The 27,875-nt window shown below is 38.9% G+C and overlaps 3 protein-coding genes across 3 annotated transcripts in view; 2 read left to right on the plus strand and 1 right to left on the minus strand.

Moving 5' to 3' along the window:
- Fak (protein tyrosine kinase 2 Fak) overlaps positions 1-27,875 on the plus strand; it is a 330,869-nt gene that overhangs the window by 158,933 nt on the left and 144,061 nt on the right. The gene's annotated exons all lie outside the window — the stretch shown is intronic.
- LOC135708017 (ninjurin-2-like) overlaps positions 1-27,875 on the minus strand; it is a 379,282-nt gene that overhangs the window by 156,025 nt on the left and 195,382 nt on the right. The gene's annotated exons all lie outside the window — the stretch shown is intronic.
- On the plus strand, positions 1,858-3,147 carry LOC135708030 (leucine-rich repeat-containing protein 40-like). The gene is made up of 2 exons (XM_065229969.1): positions 1,858-2,043; positions 2,099-3,147. Exons 1-2 carry the CDS (start codon positions 2,018-2,020, stop codon positions 2,955-2,957), a joined length of 885 nt encoding a protein of 294 aa, XP_065086041.1. The 5' UTR covers positions 1,858-2,017; the 3' UTR covers positions 2,958-3,147.

Here is a 27,875-nt window from a genome sequence, read left to right on the forward strand (position 1 = left end):
TGCTTCTTTCGTCTTCCTCTAGAAGTTTCTACTTGGGCTTCTTCCGGAAGTATTTCCCGACTTCTATTGGAAGATTTTTCTGAGCTTTTACTAGCTTCTCCGGGAAATGGCATCTCCTGGAATGTTCTTCCAATTACCGAGACCTTCTGTCATCCAATTTCTCCAGAAGTTTCTCGATATTTTTCTTGGAAGATCCCTGGATGTTTTTCGGACTTCAAAGTTCCACCAGAAGAGCTTTTTTCACCATTCTGTGGTACATTTTTTGGCTTCTTTCAAAATTCAATTCAAACATTTCCCGGAAATTTCTTCCGACTTTCCTGGAAAGGCCAATCTTAGTCCAAAAGTTTAAATTTTCTCCTTCGAAAATGGCAAAAATATAAAATTAATAGTAAATACCGATTTTTCAAAACCATTGATACCGATAAGTTTGAAAACAATCTGGCAACGCTGGACAGGGCTGATGATTTGTTTTGCATTTATTTGACGTTAAAAAAAGGCTTAGCAAAAGGGTTACTAAAGAGGCTGAATTTATAAAAAGGGTACAAATAAAAATTGGAATTACAATATTACAAGACTTACTAGGACTGAGACAATTCACTTTATTCGACTTTCTCGTGGTCCCCTGAGTAAAAGTCTCGAACAATCTTATACCCCAAAACTTCCTATTTTATTTTAAATACCGCCCTCTTTATGAGTTTTGGTATGTTGTCCCAATGTCGGTTGTATAAAGCCTAACTAAAGCATGTTATGACATTGCCGTCCAAAAGTTTTTTTTTTAGGAAATGGCTTGAGTAACATTTTTCTAGAACTTTTGAAAACGATATCTCGTTGTATTATCCCTCGTTTGGGTGATTATTCAAATTCACCCCCCTCCCCCTCCCCTTTACCCAATTCAGTCTCTTTATGGGGCTACAATTCCTGATGACAAGTACAACGGCTTAACAAAAAAGACCATAACCATTGAAAGATTCACAAAACGTTTGATTAATTTATGAAGTTAAATTGATATCGATTTTCATGTACCTATTTTTGAAAACTTTTCGTATATTTTGGATGTTGCGTACTGAGGCACAGTCACTATTGTTATTGTAAACAATATAAATGCCTAAAATACTTAAACTTCCTTATATGTAAATTAAATAGTGACCGAAAAATTTACAATTAATTTCGTGGTTTGTTTTCATTCTGGACATAAGCCCTTTTCAAAAGTTACGCGAGAACTATAAACTGAAGCGAATCAACACTAATTAATAAATGCCGATTTCTTTTCTTCAATTAAATTGCTTATGTCTTTGAAGAATGCAAATAACCTTTAACTATAAAACAAATATCAATCCTTTATCAATTGATTCTCGGGCAACAGAGTTGTATGCGAAGAAATCTTTAGCTCGAACCTCATTTTTCCCCGGCCAACCAACCGATAAAAATAACGAGAACGATGACGACGTTGTTGTTTTGCGCTCGCTCGCTGTTCTCCAGCGGTGGTGACCGGTTTTGCATATTGTATACACTCTTATGTGCACTCTAAACCGTACGATAACGCCATCATTCCAAAAAAGGAACTGACCGCTATTAATTTATCATATTCTACGGTCACTTCCCTTTTGCGCAGTACCACAGCTACACTGCCGATGATGCCGATGATGGTGATTATGTTTTTTCCCATAAATGGCCATCGCCAAGGCGTAAAATTTGAACGTTCGATTCTTGAGACGAATACACTTCAGGAAGTAATCAGCTTCGAGTATGTTTCAACCACTACGATTAGCGTGCGGAAACCGTAATAGATACAGTTTTGTGTTCAATTGGATATATTAACACCAATTGACGTTTCCTTCAGAAGTGCGGCGGAAAGAGACAACGTGGCAAATTGTAATTAATTGGATGTGGCGTGCTCAGATTCGTTACATTAGCAAATTAGATCCACAAAGGCGTGAATCTATTTGGAAACAAGAAGAAATGCATTCTCTTCATTCTAGTTGCAACTTTGCTAACGAACGGACATACGGATTTCAAGATGTATTCAGTCAAATTATTGTTCTGGTGAGTGAGCTTGATTTTCTTTCCTATGTCAAGACTAATGTTTTTGTGATTTCAGCATTGTTGGAGTGATCAATGCCGCAGCTTCTGCGATGCAATTTAACTGCAGTACTGCAAGAATGAAGGCGTGTGAAATCACTAATATCATAATCACGGAATACACCGACGTGTCGGAATGGGAGTTTCCGGACCACTCGGATATCTCGTTTGGGAGTTATCCACTTCCCGATGAATCTACCATCATAACAGAGATCACCAAGGAGGTCTCTGAAAAGCTGACCAACGCTCAAAACGTCCAGATGCAAAACGTATCACTGATGTCGTTCTTCCTTTGGGAACATCTGATCAGTCTTGACGCATCTTACAATTATCTGTCCGAACTCATCGTTGATCCAACAGCAATGTACAACTTGAAATCACTGGTGCTGAAACACAATCGCCTGCAAAACATCGATTTCCTGAAAGGCCTCTTCAAGCTACGAGACCTGGACCTGAGCAACAATTATTTGGAGAAAATCGACCTCTCCATATTGGACCCCGCCAAAGACCTTGCCACGCTAAATCTCTCCAACAACCGCATCCGAACCATAACTACAACCATAGGGGACATGCTGCACCTGCCATGGCTTACAGTTCTGATGCTTAACAATAATCAACTGACTATCCTGGATGCTAGCCGATGGCAATTCAATGTTCTGCAGGACTTCTTCCTCTCAAACAACCGCTTGTCCTATATCAGTATGTGCGAAATCCAGAACTCTTTCCCGCGTCTCCAATCGCTCTACCTGGATGGCAACAACTGGGAATGCCCCAACCTGAACAGTACCATCGCTCAACTGCACGAATCGGGTGTCAAGTTGGTTAACTACAGCTCGCACAACTGCACGGAAGCCATCGAAAACATTTGCTGTTCTTAATCGCCAGTCAACGAACCTGTTTCGCCAAATCTAACGCAAATCACTCCTGAATAGTGCGAGTAGTAGACTGTCATAGAATTTAGCTTCCTCTTTCACAAGTGACGATACTCACAGACGAACCCGGACCAGTCTAACATGTAGGTAGAGTCAATTATAATTAGTCAAAGCCCAAACTGTCCTCAATAAAGAAGTTAATATATTGGCACAAAGCTCGCTTTCCGACTGATAATTATCAACTCCCCTTCTCCGAAGGTCTGCCGCTGCGTCTTATCACACCTGTTTAATCGCATTACTTAGTGTCACATTCCGTGCCAATTTACTGCTGCTAAATTTTTAAGTGGAATGCTGTTTGGTATGATGGAGCGATAAAAAAAAATCGCATCATTTATGCTTTGTTTCGTTTCGGTGTGCTCTGGCTGCATGTGCGTCGGTCGGTAGACTCGTGCAAGGTTGGCTCCAGGCAATTTTTCAACTACAATCTGGTTAGATTTGTATTGTTTTTTTTTTTGTCTTTCTTTTCTTTTGCGATTGTTAGCTCCAAACGAGTTCGTTTCATACATGAGAATGCAATTAAATGACGGAACGAGTGCAAGTGATGGTTTTAGTGGTTGTGACCCAGATTAGAGAATTGTTTTGTGTTTGTTGGGATTTGTGTCAGAAGTAGATATATTTTTGAAATCATGTCAACAGATTGTTTTCCGGTAGCTCTGTCCGAGGCGAGTTGTACCCGGAAGATTTGTTTGCTTTGTTTACTCAAATCACTTATAGAATATTTGTTTTATTTTCTCGTTCCAGGTAAGCAACGACCATGCGATAAATTGGTAAATTGTTCTCTGAATGAGACAATATTGGCGTAAGTTACCAAATTGTGTTACCTCGTGCAGCCCGGAAGTTGGTTTCCCGAATTATGTTGGATAAGCAATTATTTTTCGAGCAAATAGTCAAAATGTCATAACTGCTTTTGTAAACAATGGCTTCAAACGTCAATTTGTCAAAATTATTAGCTCACCCACGCAAACAGTAGGGCAATGTTTTCCCAACCTGGAGGTTGCGTGGGTGAGCTGGCAATGAAGCACCCAACGGTCACACACATTGAGATTGAGTCTTTATGAACCGCAAAGTCCACAACACTCTGCGGTGACCTAGTCAAGATTCAACTCAATTTATAATCTCTGATACGACAACTTCTCGGGTTGTACCACAGCTAATAACAAACTCCGCAGGCAAATCATGTACACAAACATGCTTCCTATTAGCACCGGTTGCCATGAAGAATACTTGTTCTACATCAACAACCCACTGCACTGCTTACACTTACTTACTCTGCAGCGTCGCATCCTATAACGGTGGAAATTAAACCAGCCTTATTCAATCTTGCATGCATGCGATACTAATCCCGTTGAAATGGTGCTACCACCCTCTGCCTGCATACCATCGCATCGTCGTTGTTGACGTCGTCGTTGATCGACCCTCAGACGAGTTTATTATTAACTGTCATCCCATGTAGGCAAGTGTTTAATGCGCTTAACGATAAAATATCGCCTCGCACCGAATGGACGACCGACGGTGGACTGAACCGAGGGGGTAATTGTAGCTAATAATTGCATTTTATGCGCTTGTAGGCAAGTGCTTCCGGTCCGATTCGTTCCGAGCGTTGATGTGAGAACTTTGCGCTCACGAGCGACAACAATCTGATAGGCGTGTTGAACAATCCGTCAAAACTTGAGCCTCTCCTGGGGTAGCCACCATCGCGCCGTGCCATTGCGTGCATAACGTGAGCTCTCGCTTGCAACGTCGCTTAGTTATGAGCATGTGAGTTAGTAGCTTGTAACTTATACGGTAAAGCTAATTCTAATTCATGTTGTACTGTCACTTGAACAACGCACTGTTCAACGGGGCTTTGCAAGCGAAAGTGATATTTTTATGGCGCTACACCACCGTGCGGCAACGGCACAATTATTGGTAGTGATCGGTGTAACTTGGGTTAAACGATTTAGTATACTCTAATTGACGTCAATTAAGCCTAACGTGGCTTATAGACCTACGTGTTCATTACACACAGTTGATCTGAACCCAGCGTGAAGTCTATGCACCACCGCCATCTAATTTTTCATAACCATATCAACTGTTCAGGATTCATATCAAGTCATTCCGACCGGTAGACCACCACAGTTAGATTGGCAATAATGGAGCCAAATTACACACCTCGACAGACTAATTGTGTCCTTAGGGGCACCTAAGTGTACACATAAAATGCATTGATTGTATGTCTGGGCGAGGTGATTTATTGATTTTCCGCCGCAGCTTATATCAGACTTGAACGTGCAGTGAAATCGCGGCTTCAACTTTTTCGAAGTTGTGCACGTGCTGCAGAACTAATTGTTTGAGAATTACACAATGTATATGCCCCCGTGGGATACAAGAAGGCCTTCGAGGCGTGAATTAAATGAATGTGTTAACGTTCTGCTCGTTGACGCACTAGATCTTTATCAATCAAATAACGGTACAAATAGTTAGAGCTCCTTTAAGATCGCAGAAATCACAATATTTCTCAAAACAGTTTTTAACTTTTTTAGCAACATGCTGTTAAGATGGTCGTTGAGCATCCTAGAAATAGAACAGATTTTTATAAAGCCAGCGTTCAAACCAGATAAAGTATGTGCATTTGAATGGTTTTATTTGCACACATAAATTGTATTGTCAAAAATTTAGACTTTTACCGATTTCCTTGAAATTTTAAAGAGATCAGTGGACACAACCTCTGAGGTTTATGACAGATAAGTCAAGTTTCGCGTACCCTCCTCAAAATGGTAGATGTTTCACCTGTGTCTTTTTTTTTCTCTTTGGTTTTTACTCTTTATTTGTTCCAAATTCAAAATAAATTACATTTAATTTTAACCTAGGAGCTCCAGTTACTACAGTACCTTACCAGCCTTAATTTTTATGATGTATATCTAAGTGTTTTTACATTGTTCCTGCCTTGGCAATTCATTATTTTAAACAGGTTTCTTTAAACCTGCATGTCAGTTTAACAATTAACATCATAAAACTAAAAACTAGCACTAAATCTTATCTAAGTATAAAGGGAATTAATCATTGCAATTGAGGATTCCAACGATTTTTTCCTGAAATTATTAATAATTTTGTTGGACATTTGTTCTAAAGTCTCAAAATTCGAAATTCTATGTACCTCGGTAGTACTGTACCAGGGAGGCAACGTCAAAATCATCTTCAAAACTTTGTTCTGAATCCTTTGAAGTGCTTTTTTCCTGGTAGTGCAACAACTAGACCATATTGGAACAGTGTAAAGCATGTCCGGTCTAAAAACTTGTTTAAATATTAGAAGTTTATTCGCCAGGCAAAGTTTGGATTTCCTGTTTATAAGAGGATACAAACATTTTATATATATGTTACATTTGGCTTGAATGGCCTCAATGTGATCTTTAAAAGTTAATTTTTGGTCAAGTACTAATCCAAGATATTTCACTTGGTTTGATCAGGAAATTGGAACTCCGTTCATAGTGACTATGTGACTACTATTAGGTTTCAAAAAGGAAGCTCTAGGCTTGTGTGGAAATATTATAAGTTGAGTTTTGGAAGCGTTGGGAGAAATCTTTCATTTTTGTAAATAAGAAGAGAAAATATCTAATTTTTTCTGCAGTCTGCTGCAAATAACACGAAGACCTCTTCCTTTAACGGAAATGTCTGTGTCATCAGCGAACAAAGATTTGCGGCAACCCTGAGGCAGATCAGGGAGGTCCGAAGTGAAAATGTTATACAATATAGGCCCAAGAATGCTACCCTGAGGAACTCCTGCACTAACAGGTAGTCGATTAGATTTGGAATTTTGATAATTTACCTGCAGAGTTCTGTCAGTTAAATAATTTTGAACTAATTTCATAAAATAGAGTGGAAAATTAAACCTTTTCAATTGTGCAATCAAACCTTCATACCAAACACTGTCGATTACTTTTTCTATGTCTAGAAGGGCAACTCCAGTTGAGTAGCCTTCAGATTTGTTAGAACGAATTAAATTAGAGTTGATAAGTAGTTGAATGCCCATGGCGAAACCCAAACTGTTCATCTGCAAAAATGGAGTTCGTATTGATGTGAAGCATCATTCTATTGAAAATTATCTTTTCAAAAAGTTTACTTATTGAAGAAAGCAAATTTATTGGACGGTAGCTAGAAGCTTCAGCTGGATTTTTATCCGGCTTCAAAATTGGAACAACTTTTGCATTTTTTCATTTATCAGGAAAGTTTTCCAATTGGAAACATCTGTTAAATAATTTTTCCAAGAAAGACTAGATACTCTCTGGGAGTTTTTTGATTCGGATCTAGAAAATTCCATCATCACCTGGAGCTTTAACATTTTGAAAAATTTTAGTTATAGATCTTACTTCGTCCAAATCTGTCCCCCAGAAATCATCAAAAATATTTTCTCGAAAGAAAATATTCAGATAATCCCGAGCAACCTGATTCTAAATATGACTCAAACTTAAATTATGGGAACCCTCCAATTGCTTGGCAAGTGAGTTTTTTTTCTGAATTTGTGATCAATATTTTACCACCTTCTTTGAGCGCTGGAATAGGCTTTTGAGGTTTTTTTCAAAATGTTTGTGAGTTTCCAAAAGGGTTTGGAACTCGGGTCTAATTTAGAATCATTATTCGCTTTTTAACCCTCCGTTACTCGCGCCAACTTTTGTAACACGAGTACTCGCGCGTTGTACTTTGTACAACAGTGTGAGTTTTCCATTGCCATTTTGCAGCCGAGCTACCAATCGATATGAAACCAACGGGTATTCCTTAATAAACTTGTTTTTAACTAAACAAGTTAAACTTTTATCACAGTTAACCCCCAAAAAATGCGGATAATAGAGAAAATGTGAATGGAAACCGCGTAAACGGTATCCGTACTACGTGGGATTTGACTTAATTGGTTACAACATGGAAAATCTCGAGATCCTGACCAACTAGAATGTTACTGTCTTGGGCAAAGTTGTTTTAGAGATCATCACCTTTTGCTGGTGGAGAGTAGTTCAGAATTTTCTCACTACGTAGTGCTAGAATACATGTGAAATTCTCGCATGTGATGTATCTCGAGATCCTGACCAGATAGAAAGATACTGTCTTTCACAAGGTTTTTTAGGAGGTCAAAGTCTATTGCTTGGTGCTCAATAGTTCAGAATTTGCTCACTACGCGGCGCTAGTACACACGTGAAATTCTCATATAAAATATCTCGAGTTCTCGACCAGATAGAAAGGTACTGTCTTCGGCATAGTTGTTCAGGAGGTCAAGGCCTTTTCGTAGGTTGACAGTAGTTCAGAGTTTTATCACTTAGTGGCGCTACTATACATGTGAAATTTTTGTATATAAAATATCTCTAGATCCTGACCAGATAGAAAGTAAATGTATTCGGCAAAGTTTTTTCAGGGGGTCAAGTATTTTTGGATGGTCGAGAGTAGTTCAGAATTTACTCACTAAGCGGCGCTAGTATACACGTGAAATTATCATATATAATATCTCGAGATCCTGACCAGATAAAGTTTCTGTCTTAGGCAAAGCTGTTCAGGAGATCATAGCCTTTTTGCGGGTTAATAGTAGTTCAGAATCTTCTTACTAGGTAGTGCTCGTATACATGTTAAGTTTTCGCATGTGCTACATCACTAGATCCTGACCAGATAGAGAGTAAATGTCTTTAGCAAAGTTGTTCAAGAAGTCAAGATCCTTTCGTTGGTGGACAGTTGTTTAGAATTTTCTCACTACTTGGTGCTAGTATACACATGCAATTCTCGCATATACAATAGCTCGAGATCCTGAGCAGATAGAAAGTTATTGTTTCCGGCAAACTTGTTCAGGGTGTCAAGACTTTTTGGCTGGTTTACAGAATTTTCTCACCACGTGGCACTAGTAAACGTGCACAATTCTCGCGTATGCTAAGCTCGAGATTCTGAACAGGTAGAAAATTACTGTCTTCGAAAAACTTTTTCATGAGATCAATGCATATTGCTTGGTGCACAATAGTTCAGAATTTTCGCACTACGTGGCGTTAGTATACACGCGAAATTCTCGCATGTAAAATATCTCGAGATTTTGATCAGATAGATTTCGCTAGTGGATTTCTCACTACGTAGCGCTAGAATACACATGAAATTCTCGCATGTGGCTTGTTTCGAGATCTTGACCAGATAGAAAGTTACTGTCTTGGACAAAGTTGTTCAGGAGGTCAAAGCCTTTTTTGCTGGTAAACAGTAGTTAAGAATTTTCTCACAACGTGGCGTTAGTATACATGTACACTTCTCGCATATGCTATATCTCGAGATCCTGATGAAAGTTACTGTCTACGACAAAGTTGTTCAGGAGGTCAAGGTATTTTGGCTGGTGAACAGTAGTTCAGAATTTTCTCACAAATTCTAGACTTTAGCCTCCTGAACAACTTTGTTCAAGACAGTAACTTTCTATCTGGTCAGGATCTCGAGATATATCACAGGCGAGAATTTCACATTTAACTAGCGTGATAGCGTCCATTTCACTGTCCACGAGCAAAAATTTTGTGATATCCTGAACAAATTTGCCGACGACAGTAATTTTCTATCTGGTCAAGAACTTGAGATATTTTATATGCGAGAATTTCACATGTTTTCTAGCACCATGAAGTGAGACAATTCTGAACTACTGTCCACCAGCCAAAAGACCTTGCCCTCCTGAACAACTTTGTCGTAGACAGTAACTTTCTATCTGGTCAGGATCTCGAGATATAGCATATGCGAGAAGTGTACATGTATAATAACGCCACGTGGTGGGAAAATTCTTAACTACTGTCTACCAGCCAAAAAGTCTTGACCCCCTAAACAACTTTTCCGAAGACAGAAACTTTCTAGCTGATCAAGATCTCGAGCTATTGAATATGCGAGAAAGGCACGTACACTGGAGTCGCTTTTTACGCGGTTTTTTTTTACACGGTTTTTTTTACGCGGTTTTTTTTTACGCGGATTTCGGAATTTACGCGGTTTTTTTTTACGCGGATTCCGGAATTTACGCGGTTTTTTTTACGCGGATTTTGGTTTTTTTTTACGCGGATTTCAGAATTTACGCGGTATATCGCTTTTTACGCGATTTTTTCTTACACGGTCTTTTTTTACTCGGTTTTTTTTTACGCGGATTTCGGAATTTACGCGGTTTTTTTTTACGCGGATTCCGGAATTTACGCGGTTTTTTTTTACGCGGTTTTTTTTTACGCGGGACGTATCACCCGCGTAAAAAGCGACTCCAGTGTATATACTAGCGCCGCATAGTGAGAAAATTCTGAATTATTGCCACCCAACAAAAAGAGCTTGACTTCCTGAAAAACTTTGCCGAATACATTTACTTTCTATCTTGTCAGGATCTAGAGATATTTTATATGCAAGAATTTCTCATGTATAGTAGCGCCGTGAAGTGAGAAAACTCTGAACTACTGTCCACCTACGAAAAGGCCTTGACCTCGTGAACAACTATGCCGAAGATACCTTTCTATCTGGTCGAGAACTCGAGATATTTTATATGAGAATTTCACGTGTATACTAGCGCCACGTAGTGAGCAAATTCTGAACTATTGATCACCAAGCAATAGACTTTGGCCTCCTGAAAAACTTTGTGGCAGACAGTATCTTTCTATCTGATCAGGATCTCGAGATATATCACATGCGAGAATTTCACATGTATACTAGCGCTACGTAGTGAGAAAATTCTGAACTACTGTCCGCCAGCGACAAGGCTATGATCTCCTGAACAACTTTGTCGGAGGCAGTCACTTTCTATCTTGTCAGGATCTTGATATATTCCATGTTGTAACCAATTAAGTCAAATCCCACGTTCTATGGTCACAGTTTACGCGGTTTCCATTCACATTTTCCCTATTATCCGCATTTTTAGGTGTTTACTGTAATCAAAGTTTAGCTTGTTTAGATCAAAACAAGTTTTTTGAGGAATACTCGTTGGTTTCAGATCGATTGGTAACTCAGCAACAAAATGGCAATGGAAAACTCATGTGTGTTGTACAAAGTACAACAGCGCGAGTAACGGAGGGTTAATTAGTTTTCGCAAATCCCGCCATATAACTTTCATGGCAGGATCACGTGTTTTTTGATATTGTCTCCTACGAACATTTTTAAGACGGATCAAGAGCTGAAGATCGTCATCTATTATAATTGAATCAAATTTAACCTCGCATTTTGGTACTGAGGCAGCTCTTGCTTCAACTATAGAAGTAGTCAGAGATTCAGGAGCATAATTGATTTCATCTTTGGTTTGCAAAGGAATGGTTGGATCAAAACTATATTCCATCAATGTTCGATATTGCTCCCAATCAGCTCTACGGTAATTGAAAGTAGAGCTTTTGGGATTAGAAATAATTTCTTGGGATATTTGAAAAGTTACTGGAAGGTGATCAGAACCGAAGTTATCATGGGTAACCAATTGGCTACAAAGTTGACATGAACCAGTTAAGACCAAATCAATAGTTGAGGGATTTCTAGCTGATGAAAAGCATGTTGGGCTGTTTGGATATTGAATAGTGTTATAACCAGCAGGACAATCATCAAACAGAATATTACCATTGGAATTGCTTTGAGCATTATTCCATTTTTTATTATTATAGTCACTTTAACGCTCTTGGGTTATTCGAGACTTGTCTGGGGGTGAGATTTAAACTCGTGACTTTGGCGTGAGAGGTATGGATTTGAACCACTGAGCCGGGGTCGCCCCCGGTGTTTTGCATTAAAATCATCAATAATGAAGAATTTAGACCTATGACGGGTAAGTTTCTGAAGGTCACCCTTGAGAAAACTCTTTTGCTGGCCTACGCATTGGATTGGCAAGTAGGCAGCTATAAACGTAAGTTGTCCAAATTTTGTTTCAACAGAAACTCCCAAAGTTTTAAAAACTTTGGTTTCAAATGAAGAAAAAAAATTTATGTTTAATTCGTCTATAAACAATATGTTTAATTCGTCTATAAGCAACGCCACCACAGGGTCCATCAAGACGATCATTTCTATGAATTAAATAATTTGAGTCCTTCTTAACCTTATGGTCTGGTTTAAGGAACGTTTCAGTTACTATGGCAATATGCACGTTATGAACTCTCAAAAAGTTAAATAGCTCGTCTTCATTATCTTTAAGAGATCGAGCATTCCAATTTAAAATATTTAATGATTTACTGAATTTTAAAGTCATGACGCAGCTGCCTTTTCTTGAGCAGCATGAGGTGGATTGCCTATTCTGGCCAGACTTGGCAAGCTGCCACAATTAAAATTCAACAGCAAAAATGGCGTCACAGTGGTTTCTAATAATGGCCAATACTCCAGATCTAAAGCCAACTGAGGAATACCGGTCAATTGTGAAACACATACTGAAGAAAAAGGGATGAACTGCAATTGACCTGAAGGATTTCAAGCGGAAATGTAATAAGGCAGCCAAACAAGTGGGAACAGGGCTCGTGCAAAAGACGATGGGCGTTTACGAAGAAAAGTTCGAGCAATGACCTATGGCAAGAACGAAGAGTGAAACAATGCAGAATGGGAAATGATTAAAAAAAAAGCATTTAATTCAATATCTTGAAATTCCGCTGGATATGATGGGATATTTAAACATCAAAAGTTGGATTTTGACGTAGGACTACGTCTTTGTTTTCTTTATGTAGGTACACTTTGCGAGTACGAAAAATGAACATGTAACGAAAAGGGTCAGGTTTAGAACGCATATTTCTCCAAAGCTTTTATGTGAAATATGTCATGCAATATGCCATTCGACGGAAGCTTCATTCAGCAAAGTTGGGGCATATAGTAAAAATAATGAAAATAGTTAAACAGCTAAGAAATTTAGCTAAAATTGGTAGCATCGAAATTTCCCATACATATGCTTAGACCACAAGGTGTCTTTCCTGACACAGCCATTACATAGTTGGTTCCAAACGAAATAAGCCTAAGCCGCATTTTCTTTAGAACTTCGGACGTGTTCATATCGATCGCCCAACACACGACATGTGGACCGGTGGACAGGCTCCCCGCAAGCAGTTTGCTACCAAGGTTGCCTGCAATTGCACTCTAGCCAGAGAAGAGAAGTAGTGAAGAGGCCACACCGCCACTGTTCGAGTACAGTTGCTTATCGTGAGAAACACCACTGTGGGCCATCTTCATCAAGCGCGTCATCGTCATGCTCACCGTATCCGTGGAGAAAGTGCTTACAGATCTCAGAATTCCCCAACCACGACAAAAATCGAACAACCCGGTACCGTACATCAAAGCTGTCGCTGCCAGAAGAATACGAACCCGTGATAAGTGGCGTCACGATATAGTGCGTGTTGTTCATCGTAAAGTGGAGATCCGTTTAATATCAAGGCTACACTTTTGCCTAGGGCAAACAGCTGGGTAATTTCTTGCCGGTCGACACATGAGAATGTGCTTCAAACGAAAACCATCCTTTTCAGGGCGACAAAAATAATTCCCCTTAAATCAACAACATCCCCAAAACAGTCCTTTTGAAGCTCATTAAACATGAAAACGGCTCTTTCTGAGCCATAAACCATTGAAACGGCCCTTTTCATGGCCATCACAATTTTCAAAGAAAGTGAATAATTACTGAAAAAGAATCTTATTAGTAATAAACGAAAATGGACACTGATCAATTGTTACATTTCAGAAGAAATCAATGGATGTCATAATAATATCGGGAATTTTAAATAACGTTCGATCAAAATAGTTATTATATGTGAGCATAGTCCTACGTCAACTGTTCGTACAACCCCATTGGACTGTCCCTTTTTAACTAGGAATCGAATGCCTAGGTGGTTGTGCACGGCACGAATCATTTTCGGGTAGCTTGAGGCAAAAATAAGGAAGTTTACCCTATTTTCTAGAGCCCAAAATTGTGTTATAGTCGATTACTAATTGAAATGTCAATCTATTTTAACATAACTAAATTCATTTTAAACCTAAGATTGTCCTTCATAACTAATGTATCAAATTGTAAATAATATTACAATAATTAAATCCTAAATATTAGCCTTTCAATAATAAAATAGGTGTCTTCGAGGACAAACCTCTCTAAAATCCCAACTTTCCGTATTTTTACCAGAACTAAACCTGTTTTATTTGATTCCTCGGAGTTTTTCCGTTTAGAAATGATATGATTTATTCAGTTTGCATCTAAAACCCCAACCAAATGTACTATTTTCACATATTTTTACTGAAAGTGGTACTGCTGAACCTTATGAATTTTCTATTTTTAATTTGATACATACGATTATGAAGGACAATCTAAGCTTTGAAACGAAATTGTTTTTTTTTAATCGATTGACATTTCACTTAGTAATCGGCTATTACACAATGTTAGGCACTAAAATATAGAGAAAAAATCTTTATGTTTGCCTCAAACTACCCAAAAATGATTCGTGCCGTGCACAACCACCTATGCATTCGATTTCTATTCATAAAAACTAAATTTTAAAGCATAAATATCCCATCATATCCAGCGGAATTTTGAGGATTAAATGCCTTTTCTAACATTAACTTTACACGATATATAATGTGAACTAACTGTGCATTATAACGTCGTTTATGTGCAACTTATTTGTCAGAAATTCACACTCCATTTTAGAATTAAGTAGGGTTTATCACCAAACATACAGTCACACAACCTAATGAAGAATTAAATATTTGTTATGTGATTTTAACAAACGAATAATATTCAGCTGCTCTGGTTGAACTTTCTTGTGATACTTTCCAGAAAGCTGCAACTAGTAGTCAAAGTAATATGCATATTCACTCCTGCAACCGTTTACTAATCATGGGAACCTCACACCCATGCTCCACTTCACAATTTGTATTACTTTTATAGCATAACTTTTAAAATTAATTAAAACCAACCGCAACCAGCAGTCTCAACACAACGCTGATAATCCATTACTCGAGTAGCTTCTACATTCATGCATAAGAAACTATCATCAGAACAGTGTAATACCACTCTCTGCACTAGTTGTCCCACATTGAATGCAAATATCTACCGCCTTCTTTTCCAGACCCTTTTTCCTCATCCTGAACCGCTCGGCGATAAATGAGTACCTGAAGCGGTATATTTATTCAAATTGAAATTGATTAGAAATGCATAGAGGCTATCAATTTTTTTTTTCGCTCACTATACTGCTGACCATAACACCGCTGCTGGCTGGAACTGCTGAGGTTCAATGTTATAAATAACTGACGCACGTCTATAGGTATAGTTAGCCGTGAGCGAGCTCTGCGTAATCGATTCCCGTAATAAATGCACACTTTGTAACGAGTCAATTAATTAATGCAGTAATTTTAATAACCCGTGATTAGTGGGAATCTCATTTGCCAAGCATGTACGGGAAAGTGGGAAATTTGAGTAGAGATTGCTTCGAAACATCGTTTGCATCATTATTGTGAGGCTAAGCGACAATTGCTATGATTAGTTTTCCAATGCGTGAGATTCCAGAAGGGAAAGTGACACTCTCGATGGAATTCTTATCATAGTATTGTGCATACTGTATCAACCATAAGCACACAATTATGCGTATAAACGAATACCACTGCTGGGGAAAAAAAACCTGACAAATCGATCTGTGAATTATATATGCCCCATAGCGCCTATCTCTCACTGTCACAAACCACAAAAACTTAATTGTCACATTCGAACAGAAATCCAACCTTAAGCCGATAATGTGCCCTCTTGTTTCCATCATCCCAATACTCAACCTCCGCCAGCATCAACCCGGCTCAGTTGACTACAAAGCTTATCGAATCACGCCGAATTAATATGCAATTATTTAATTAATTCTTGACTGCTCTCTGGCCCAGGGTGGGTCAGGCTCGGTAGCCACAGGGCAACTTGCGGTCTGCTATGTGTCTCAATTTTCTTCTCCTGCTGGTCTGCCCGGTGCACCGAAAGCAACATAAAACCAACAGAATCGTGATTGAAGGCAAAACCGCAACCAACCTGATCCAGATCCTAGGGACTTTACAGTACGTCACGAGCAAGTGACTTCAAGGGTTCAAGAGCACGTTTCTCTCTGGGTACCGTACAGTCTGTGCTCTTTGGTTCGTGTCGTATCGTACTCGTCGTGGTCATGCATAAGGTAATTGATTTATTTGCAGAAATTGAAACATTGGATATTTTTTTATCTTTTCAACAGTCAAGACCTCGCCATCAGCGTAAGCAAAACAAACCCTGAGAACGATGTGAATGGGTCCTGCCTGGTCACATATTGGCTATTGAATGTTTATTTGTTTTTAAGTTATTGCTTTCAGGTTTCATGCCTCCATTCAGTTGCGCTTTACTTAATACAAATAGCATACGGTTTGCATGCACTGGTGTAGTTTCTGCGGGCACTGCCGGTGGCGGTGATTGGGTGCCTAGTTGCTGATGGTTTCTCCTCACCTACTTGCTCTAGTATTTGCAGTCGCAAACTTTATGTCACCACACTCTTCAAGCAGGTTGTTCCTATTGTAACTGGGTTGCCGTGGATGGTGATTTATGATCACCCTCGAAAAACAAAATATCCAAACAAAAAGTGTCCCCATCGATTTTCCCACATTGCTGCCCTAGAGCAATAATTAAGCAATCAAGTTCCGACAAGAAATAAAACGGAAAGGAAACACAGACTGTGCCGATTTTCTCTCACGCGTTCTTAATCCACGTTGCACCGGTTGGTGAGAAGGTCAGTCAGCGGGAGAAAGAATAAGTGATAATGGAGGCAAATTTAATAAAATGTAGGATTTAATCGACGAAAAATGCAAATCACGACGACTTTCGGTTTGGGCGGCTGCACGTTGGTCGAATTTTATCTAGAGCAATCAGATTCGAACGTTTGATTATGCGAAATGAGCTGATTTGCATCGTGAGATGTGAGCCACGAATTAGCTGTGACGGGTTTATGAGTTGATGTGAAATTTATTAGGTTATAATTTATTTTATGGCTAAATAAAATCTGATTTCCCATTTCCCATGGTTATGGAAACGGAAACGAATGACGCCATCGATAAGTCATAAATTAAGTCCGGATCAGGTTTTATGGTGTTGATGAATTGGCAAAATTAGCCCGTATTCAGCCTAAAGGTGAGATAACTCACAGACGTTCACCGGAATACTTGCCCATACTGGATAATCGATACAGTTAAAATTTGAACTAATGGCCTCTAGATATGAATTGAAAGATGTTTTGATGTTTTGATTTTGAACAGAAAATCGTAAAACATATACTTACTTTGGAAATAAAAGATGCCAAAGACATCATCACACTCAAAGAGGAACCACAGATATTCTATACTTGGTGTCAAAAAAGCCTGCTACAATTAAATATAAAAATATGTAACTCAATTACCATTAGTAGAAAACGAATCCTACCCGATATAACAATCACTTTAGGAAACCAGATAGTAGAAAAGTGTGATAGCGTCAGGGATCGCGGTGTTATTTTGGACTCAAAACTTACTTTCACCGATCATTATAACACAATTTTTAACAGAACGAACAACATGCTTGGTTTCATAAAACGTTTCTTCTATCACTTTCACGATCCGTATACGATAAAAACATTGTACATTGCTTATGTAAGGTCGATATTAGAATATTGCAGCATAGTTTGGTCTCCTTTTTCAATCACACAAGAAGAAAGAATAGAGTCCGTTCAAAAGCAGTTTCTATTGTATGCACTCCGCAAGTTAGGTTGGACTGTATTTTCACTGCCATCTAACACAGCTCGGTGTATGCTCATAAATATCCAAACATTAAAAAAGCGTCGTGAATTTGCTATGATTTCTTTCGTAAACGATATCGTATCACATCGAATTGATTCAATAGAACTATTGTCATCCTTAAATTTATATACACCATCTAGGCATTTACGAAATAGAAATATATTTGCTACAAATCGTCATCGTACGAATTATGCCAAATTTGGACCCTTGAACCAAATGATGGATACATATAATAAGCACTGCGATAGCATTGACTTTACAATGACAAAAACCAAATTAAAGCAATATTTTTATTCCTCGCATAACGTCAACTAGAAGTAATGTTTTAACTTGTTCTTAAGACATATTATAAAAAAAATAAAAAAATAAAAAATAAAATATTAACAAAGACAAAATTGTAAAAATAGCAATAAAGACAACAATTGTAAAACGGTCTACACTGATTGGCGACAAATAAATAAATAAAAAAATGTATTTAACTAAGTTCAAAGTCCTTTGACCTACTGAAATGCATGGTCGGTGAAAATAAAATTGTTCAACATAATCTAAATATGTTGGAACGAGCAATATTTAGCATGAGCATTGATGACATAAAATCCAAAGTTGCTACTCCACGATTGACCAGATCTAATGAAAGCAATTCACCCAAAATACTAAATGAACAGGGCTTGATATAAGCAATCTATTTTCAGTGTGCAAACTCTGGTGAATCAATACTACCCAAGTAACACAATTCTGTCGCAAAAAGTTGCAGCAACTTGTTTATAACTGAAATAGGTCGTATATAAGTTTCCAAGACCAATTTATAACAAGGATGCTACTAGGGTATCAAGATCATTAACGGTGCCGGCCACATTCTTATGCGGTAATCAGGAGGTGGTTCAACAGCTATTGTATCCGAGTATGCATCTGCATCTCCTGGGAATCTCGGAGAAGGACGTTTTTGTTAGTGGGAAAAGTAAATTGGATCTGGGTTTAGTTTGGAGGCTGAGGAGCAAATAATATGATACTATCCTTTAGTAATCTGAAGGGGCCTGGATCTTCTGGCCAGAGTAAACAAAAACGATTGCCAGTAATCCACCGAGCCACGTACATCACAGCAAACCTATGCAACTGACGACATAAATCTATTCAAATGAAATGATTTCCTTGATAGGAGTAAACTTTGATATCGAACCCGGATCTGTTAGTTTATTAATTTATTAGATAAGGCTCAACCGAATTAACTTTACGAAGTCGAGGATTCTTGTTCACTATACAATACATCTTAAAACTGTACTCAAAAGGTACAACACAATAAACATTTTATCTTCCGCTATCCAATAAGCCTTCTCCACCAGAACAGGAGCCGCTTCCAGTGGTTTCATTGTATGGCAGATTCGCCAACGGGGGTCAGAGGGTTTCCATTGAAGCAATCGACGCAAAACGTGGTTAGCACTCACACATTTTTCACGAAACGGTTACTTTGCAAAGTCTACGACGCAGCGACTGAAAGAACTGCTGATGAAGAACAATGAGGAGGACCACACAATGGTTGCTGCCGAGTAAACAGACGATCGCGTGACACACATTGAGAGTGGTCTGCTTCTGTCGACAGCCGAGTAAATACTAAGAACCCGGATCTAGCATACGTCATATTTAACCGAGAATACCCCTTCAAGCTCAAGGTTGCTTCTATTCACTTAGCTACACTCCCGAGCACAAGTTTAAGGACACCCCCAAAAAAACAGGACAAATTTGTTATGTTCACATCTCTATCATGTTACGTCCAATTTTCGTTCTCTTTAAATCATTTGAAAGGTATTGAATAGAACTTTCCTCGTAGACAAGTTGTTCAATACAATTTTCAAATTTTGTTCACCCAAAGTTACAATATTTTTCAAAATTTACTCTGACGAATCGTGACTGATTTTCTCAGAATTGGGTTGGCCATATTTTGAAATAAAAGTAGTAGTAGAACACTTAGGGATCGTCCATTAATTATGTCACACTTTTAGGGGGAGGGGGGTTTTGGAAACTGTGACGAGCCTTACAAAAACAATTAAGGTCCATATAAAAAATGTGACAAGGGGGAAGGGGGGTTTGAAAATGGGCCAAATTTGCGTGACATAATTAATGGACCTTCCCTTATGCTATACCATTCATACCATTCAAATAACCTTTGGAGATCGAAAATTGAACAAAACATATTTGCATGATTTTTTGTGGTGTCCTTAAACTTATCATCGGTAGTGTATATAGGATAAATGGGTCTAATTGACAAGTATGTAAGATTGCGTGTTTAGATAGAGAAGCAGAAAAAAAACACGCTATAAGAAACCTTCGCTACAATACTAAGAATACTTGAATTTAACTTACGATCCTCTGCTCAGTAAGCAAAACAGGTCACTAATAGGCATCCAAGTCCCTCATATCACTACAAACCATTACTACTTTTACGAACACATTGAATATGTATTTTTATCACCATTCAAACCAAAAAATCGTAGACCGGACATGGAATCGAACGGATCGGCCTGAAACATGGTATTTCTTCATAGCTGCTCCTTTACTAACTGAACTAAGGGAGGCTCTCTAAACTCTACTACGTTTTGATGTGGTTTATCCACAATCCACCTCATCACAAAAAAATACGAGTTACCATACAGAACACAAACTTATGCCCAATTGGGAGACGGTGATTATTGACTTTTCACAAAACCTGATATAGATAAGCTTACTCATAACATGGCCCCCTCTCCCACAGCGGCTGTTTGTGGAAAACTAGTGTAGGCCAAGCCACGTGTAAAGTAACTGCCACGTATAAAGTAATCCCAATTGATGCTTGCATCGGAACTTTCATCACTCTGGCACTTTCATCATCACTCTCGTTCAATTATTCCAATCATAAAAGTGCCAAGTCCAAGCACTGCATGAACACGGCATCTATTATTTCCAAAGTCTAGAACATCAGAAAACCGGACAACAAATCATAGCAAAAGAGAATGCGAGAGCTCGCCACTTTTGTGTTACCTCTTTTGTATCAAATTCAATAAAAAAAAACTAACGAAAAATTCACAATAAAGGACATGTTCTCCATAACATTGATATCTTCTTCTATTTCTTCGCATTTCAAGAGTATTGATTATCGCATACAGTAATGACCCAATTTTGTCAGCCCCTTTTTTGAAAATCTTTTCTAATGTTCTACGGAACCCATGCACTAACATCCATTTGGAAGAAAAATGAGAAATATTTGCAATAACGGTTATGTCCAATTATTGAAAGATAAACGTCTGATGCACGGAAGAGCTGACAAAATCGAGTCATTACTGTATTTGCTTATTGTGTGCTCCCAACTTATTGTTCTAGGTGCACTTTCACAGTTGTTAATTGAGAGCTTTCGATGCCTGTACCATTTTTGCAATTGAATTATTGTGTGGCGAGTATAATCATACTCTATGCCCAGGGAAGTCGAGAAATTTTCCAACCAAACAGCACTCCTCCCAAAATATTACACCACACTACAGTAAGGGTCGATAGGCTGAATGGACAGAAGGTTCAAATAAACAAAAAATCAAACTCGCGTCACTTTTCAAATAGACCAATCTACATTAATCGATTCTCTTCCTCGACTCTCTCTCTCTCTTTCATTAATAACTTGGCTGTATTCATATTTCGGTCTTATTTTTCAACATAGTCTGTTAAAATTAAGTATTATAAAGAGCATTAGACGATAAGCATAGCTGAACATGTTTTTGGAGCAGAGTTATTAACGAAAGAGAGAGAGAGTCGATGAAGAGAATCGATCAATGTAGATTGGTCTATTTGAAAAGTGACACGGGAATTCTCCATGGACAAAAGGCTTAAAAGGGGAAAACGTCGATTGAACAAATAATCGAATTAAATTTAAAAGGAACCCAAGGTCGAATTAAATTTAAAGGAACAAAAGGTCGAATGGAATGTTTTTTTTTTCCTTTGATTTGTTTTCCGTCGATCTCGTTTTCCGTGCCGAGCACCAATGCTACCGACGCCAGGGAGGCAGCTCCCACACCTGGACCCTACCTATCAACCCATCAACTCATGAACCGGGGACCAACGGCTTTACTTCCCGAAGGAAGGCGTGATTAGAGATGTTATGCCTCAGAACATCCCGGCGGCGTCGACTGGGATTGAACCCAGGCCTGCTGAGGTGAGAGGCAATCACGCTTACCACTACACCACCGGCGCCGCTGAATGGAATGTTCGAAAGCTTTTAACTTTCAAAGAACTGCCTATGTTGAAAAGAAGAAGTTAACTTTAAGACTGCGAAATAACTTTCGAGCACAGACAAACAGAACTTAAAAAAAATCTTGAACTTAGATGAAAATCAGATTGCTTCAGAAATGTTCCGTTTCAAGAAAATTTCTGGAACTTTATATAACTTCAAGAAACTCCACAAAACTTCAGGTATGTTTCAGATCTTTTGAAAAGTTCTGTTTTTTCAGGGCAGCTCCATGAATATCCGAAACATTGTGGAAACTTTAGGGAAGTTCCGAAAATTTCAGGAAAGTATTGAGAACTTCAGGGCCGATAGATTCTTTAGAAAAATTCAGAAACTTTACAGATTATCCTAGAACAAAGTCCAGGAAACTTCAAACAAGTTGAGGGTTCTAGGATCGTCAGAATAATTGTCAAAAATTTAATGAATTTCCGAGAAATTCAAGAAAATTGAGAAAACATTATACTAGTTCCATTAGAATCAGAAAAAAATGCGAAAATCTCAAACAACTTTTGGAAATTTCATGGAAATTCCTAGATTTACAATGAAATTCCAAAAATTTCAGAGATTTTCCGAGAATTTAAAGAACTTTCGGTGAAAGTTTAAGATCTTTTAGAGTTGGTTGCGATAGCTTCAGGTACGTTCCATAAAATTTTGGAAAATTTAGAGAGCTTCAGTGAAGATCATATAGCTTCAAGGCAGTCTCATTAACCTCAGGCAAATTGCAGGAACTCTACAGATGTTATTAGTTTAGATTAAAGATCTCAACGGAAGAACTTCAGCGAGATTCTGAGATCTTTAGGACAGCTCGATGAATATCAGGAACATTAAAGGAACTTCAGGGAAGTTCCGTGTTCTTCTGGTAATTTTAGAGAATTTTAGGTCAGTTCCATTAAATTTAAGAAAATAATGAGAACTAGATGGCGAGAAATAGTTCCAAAATCCAGAGTCCAGAGTACATCAGGGTGGTTTAGAGAACACAGGAGTTCCGAAAAGTTTACAGAAGTTCAGAATTGTCCAGGATTGTCCACAAAAACTGGTGGAACTTTAAAGAAGTCCCGAGGAATGAAAGGAAATTCCGGGAATATCGTGGAAGTTTCATGAAGAGACTTTGGGTTAAATTGAAAATTTCAGAGAAAATCTGTATAATTTCAGGCATTTCAGGAAAGCTTTGAGAACTTCTAGGTGATTCCATTAGCTTCAGGGAAACAGCATATCCCAAGAAATTCAGGAACGTCAAAAAACTGCAGAGAAATCCATGGAAGCTTCATGATCTTCAGGAAAATTTCAAGGAAGTCTATAGAATTCCTTAGATGTTTGGAAAACTATATCTCAAAATTGAGCGTACACGTGAATGGACAACTTTTTGAAACACTATGAACAGATAATTTTTTGAAATGTTGCCTGGTGGTTGAACAACTATATATTGATTCAACGGTATAGTTTTGGACTTCATTTGCTGATCCTGTATGAAGATTGAGTAATTCCAGTAAAACGCTCGATTTTCAATTGTTTTCGAAGTGGGCGTACATTTGAGTAAGGTGGGGCAAAATTTGGACCTAAGTTGAAAAAATATTATTTCTCAAAACTCCAAGCATTTGGAATCCAACTCATTCCATACAGAGGATCCCTCATTCAAGGTTTAGAACTTTCTGTTACAGAATTTGATAAGTTGTCCATTAATTTTTTAAATCTAGTTGCTAAAGTTCTCTTGGTTTGTCCTACGTATACTTTGTTACAAGCTTATGTTATACACACCTGCTTTACCAACATTAACTGGGTCTTCAGTGGATCCTAACAATGATTGCAACTGGTTTTGTCTACTGGTGAAAACTAAATCTAATCATAATTGTTTTAACTGTGGTCAGCTTACAAGTAATATCTTAATCAAATGGAACGGACACTCGTTTCAAGGGTTCAGGTGCTGCGGTGAGGGTTGTAAATAATCTCCTTTTTAGAATTCTCGCTTTTTTATCGATGATTGCCAGGATTGTGGTCTCCTTGTATCCGTTGAGTCTCGCCGTTTTGAAGATATACTGTAATTCCTTAACCTTTCCTGTATCGCTGAGTGGAAGAGTCTGCATCCGATGAATCATGTGGTGGAAGGCGGCCATTTTTTGCTGTAACGAATGGTGGGAAGTATAGGGGATAACTCTTTTTGTGCTTGTTGGTTTCCTGTAAATTTCGTATTCAAGCGAAGAAGATGATGACGATTCCATGATAACTTGAAGATCGAGAAATGCGAGTTTCCCGTCTTTTTCTACCTCGTGAGTGAATTTGATATCCTTGTGAATTCTGTTGATCTCGTCTAAAATTTGTGCAAGGGCTTCCCGTTTAACTACGCTGAAGATATCCCAAGTAACATTGCAAGTTTTATCGAGGTTTTAAAGCATTCTTTAAGTCTTAATCATGGTCTGAAGAACCCTTATAAAACCAAATTTGGTACTTGGGATCGTCAACAAACCTCTACCAACGGTTTGGTAATAGTCCTTTCTCATTCAGGATTGTCTCCAAGTTGGCCAAGAAAAGTTCACACAAGAAGGGGGATAAGTGGTTTCCCATTGGGGCTCCTTTCGTCTGCTTGTAGAAGTTACCTCGGAAAGAGAAGTAGTTCTGTTCCATACAAAGGCGGGTCAGCTTAAAGTACGTCCGAGCCTTGTTTCTCCATGCTGTATCCTCTCGTGTTGTGTTAATAGTGAGTCCTCCAAATGGTTGATCGCTTCCGGTACGATGGGAAAAAGGGCTCTGACGTTGAAAGATACCATAATCTCGTCCTCGTTGGTGTCCTGCTCTATCTCTGAATATTGATTTCAACTCCTTCAGTACTTTCTCCACCCGTTTCACTGTGTTCTGTAAGAGGTCTACTCGAAGCTGTCTATACGGTCCGTTGTTAATCTTCGTAATCGTCGTAATGTCGTAATCGTCGTAATGTCGTAATCGTCCTTGTCCATGATAACGAACGCGTTGCCCTTGTCTGCTTTCACATAGTATACTGATTTACTTTTCAGCTCCTTTACAATCCGAATTTCCCTTTCGTTGGCGCGACTTTGTTCCTGTCTGTCCTTGATTATGTTCGATGTGATAGTACTGACCGTATTCTGTGATGATGTTGGAAGTGTCTGGGTAATCGCTGTCTCTACGTCAATGATGATCTGCTTCACGTCTGGCTTGGTTGTAACCCATCAATGGAGTTAATCCTCGGCGCCGTGGTGATGGTTGATGGGATCTGCTCATCCGTTTGGTGTGTCGTCCGTCTCCACTGAGACTCCTGTCGTAGTCTGTTTAGCTTCCTATCCTGCAGCTTCCGCTTCCTATTCGATTCGCACTCATCTGCTAGCTTGGGCCTAGACAGAAACTCCTGGAATTTAATTGGATACTCCTTGGCCAATTTGAGATGTAAAGAATAATCTTCATGTCCAGTTTGCTATATAGCCGTCTGATGCTATCCTTGATGAACTCTGCTTCCATCCTCTTTACTATGCTGGGTGGGGTGGGTGTCCGTACCTTAATCCTATGGCTTTTAGGTATAACCTTATATTTTTATCATTTCTTCAGAAATGCTACGTCTTTATGTAGCGATGCGATGGTTTTCTTCAATGCGATGAATTTATTTGGCTCCGACGGCTTGGTTGCCATGATGAATCCTGATGAATGTGGGCGTCTTAGTTGAATACCTGTATAATGAGAGAGAGAAAGATAAGGATTAGTTAACTTCCATTCCATTTCCATGAGTTTTGTTTTGCACAGGTGTTAAAAACCTCGAAACGAACTTTAGACCCACCTTACTGTAGTAAAATTATTACATATGAATGATCTTTATTATAACTACAAATGAGCAAACTTTCAGAAAGCTTGGTTCATTGTAGTTCTAGAAAATTTTGTTTTTTGAGAAAGAGGCGGTTATCTAAAACTTCTCTAACTTCTTGCACACTCAACCAAGTTAGCCCAATATTATACTGATAACCGATAAATATCTAGTGGCGCCGGTGGTGTAATGGTAAGCGTTATTGCCTCTCACCCCAGCAGGCCTGGGTTCAATCCCAGTCGGCGCCGCCGGGGGATGGTCTGAGGCACAACATCTCTGATCACGCCTTCCTTCGAAAGGGACAACGGTTTGGTCCCCGGTTCATGAGTTGATGGGTCGATAGGTAAGGTCCAGGTGTGGGAGCTGCCTCCCTGGCATCGGCAGCATTGGTGCTCAGCACGGAAAACAAGATAGACGGAAAACAAATCAAAGAAAAAAAAAAACGATAAATATTTGATGAGCAGAAATTTTGAGACACTGTATTTTAGGAACTTTAGAGAAAATATAAATATTTTCAGGAAAGTTTAAAGATTTTTAGAACAGTTCTGTTTCTTTCAGGAGAATAACAAGAACTTATAGGTAGCTTCAAAATCATCAAATAAACTCATTGCAGTTCAATTAACTTCAAGGAAATTGCAGGCTCGAGGCCTCCCTTAGCACAGTCGGTAAAGGCGCAGCTATAAAGCAAGACTATCCTAGAGGTGGATGGGTTTGATTCCTGGTACGGTCTAGGAATTTTTCGGATTGAAAAATTTCTCAACTTGCTTGGGCATAGAGTACGATTGTACTTGCCACACAATTATACTAATGCAAAAATACAGGCTTAGAAAGCTCTCACTTAATAACTGTGGAAGTGCATCTTGAACACTAAGTTGAGAGCACGCAATAAGCTAATATGCGATAAGCACTTAGCTTGAAATTCGAAGAAGAATAAGAAGAAGAAGAAAACGAATAAGAATAATCTGTCGATGCCATGGGGATCAGGTCCTTCATTGCGAATTTTTCGTTAATTTATTGATTAAATTTGATTGACTACCATTCACTCCCAAATAGTTTTCCTTGAGCAGTCAGTATCAGAGCGTTAAAGTACATAAATACATGACAGTTTCCAGTATGCAATATACGAATTTCTCCGTTACAAACTCAACGGAACGCAATATACCGCGCTGAACTAAACTTAATAAATAAAGGGTGTCCACGATGAAATTTCCACACACAAAATTGATTCGCAAAATTCGAGTTTTCATCCGATTGCCATCAAATTTTCAGGGATTGAGAAATAACTATTAAACTTCATTTTACCATTTTACTCGTATTTTATTTACAGTCCATACGCAAATGCCCGCACCTTGGCCTTAACCCCGGCCATAAGATTCTGCACAACCTGTGAATCAACCGTTTTTTGCATGTAAACCCATACTTTCTTCAGTTCGTCGACTGTCTTCACTACCTTAGGTCGTTTAAAAAGTTGCTGCTTCATAATCGCCCAGTACTTCTCGATGGGGCGGAGCTCCGGAGTGTTGGGAGGGTTGAACATTTCCGGCACGAAATTGACCTTATTGTCCGCATACCACTTCAGCACGTCCTTGGAGTAGTGGCATGAGGCCAAATCCGGCCAGAAGATTGTTGGGACGTTGTGGGCCTTCAGGAGAGGAAGCAGCCGCTTCTGGAGGCACTCTTTTATGTACACCTGTGTGGAGGCACTCCGCTTCCCGCACGTGCAGATGGCTTGCCAAACCAGGAATTTCTTCGCAAATTTGGACATCTTCTGAGTGCGGACATCCTCCGGAACGCTGAACTTATCCTTGGCCGTGAAAAACAGGTTGCCGGGGATCTGTTTGAAGTCGGCCTTCACATATCTTTCGTCGTCCATGATGCAGCATTCAACTTTCGTCAGCATGTTGAGGTACAACTTCCTGGCACGGGTTTTGGCGGACTTGTTCTGCTTCTCGTCGCGATTAGGGGCCTTTTGTACCTTGAACGTTCGAAGCCCAGCCTTAGTTTTGGCCTTCTGGACAAAACTTCGGCTTAGGTGCAGCTTCTTAGCCACATCTCTAACGGAGGCGTTCGGATTTCGGTTGAAGGCCCCAACTACGCGGTTGTGATTTTTGGTGTTGTA

This window comes from Ochlerotatus camptorhynchus, unplaced genomic scaffold (genome assembly GCF_037179485.1).
Source record: "Ochlerotatus camptorhynchus isolate MF236.1 unplaced genomic scaffold, CSIRO-AGI_Acam_v1.1 ptg000324l, whole genome shotgun sequence".
NCBI lineage: Eukaryota > Metazoa > Arthropoda > Insecta > Diptera > Culicidae > Ochlerotatus > Ochlerotatus camptorhynchus.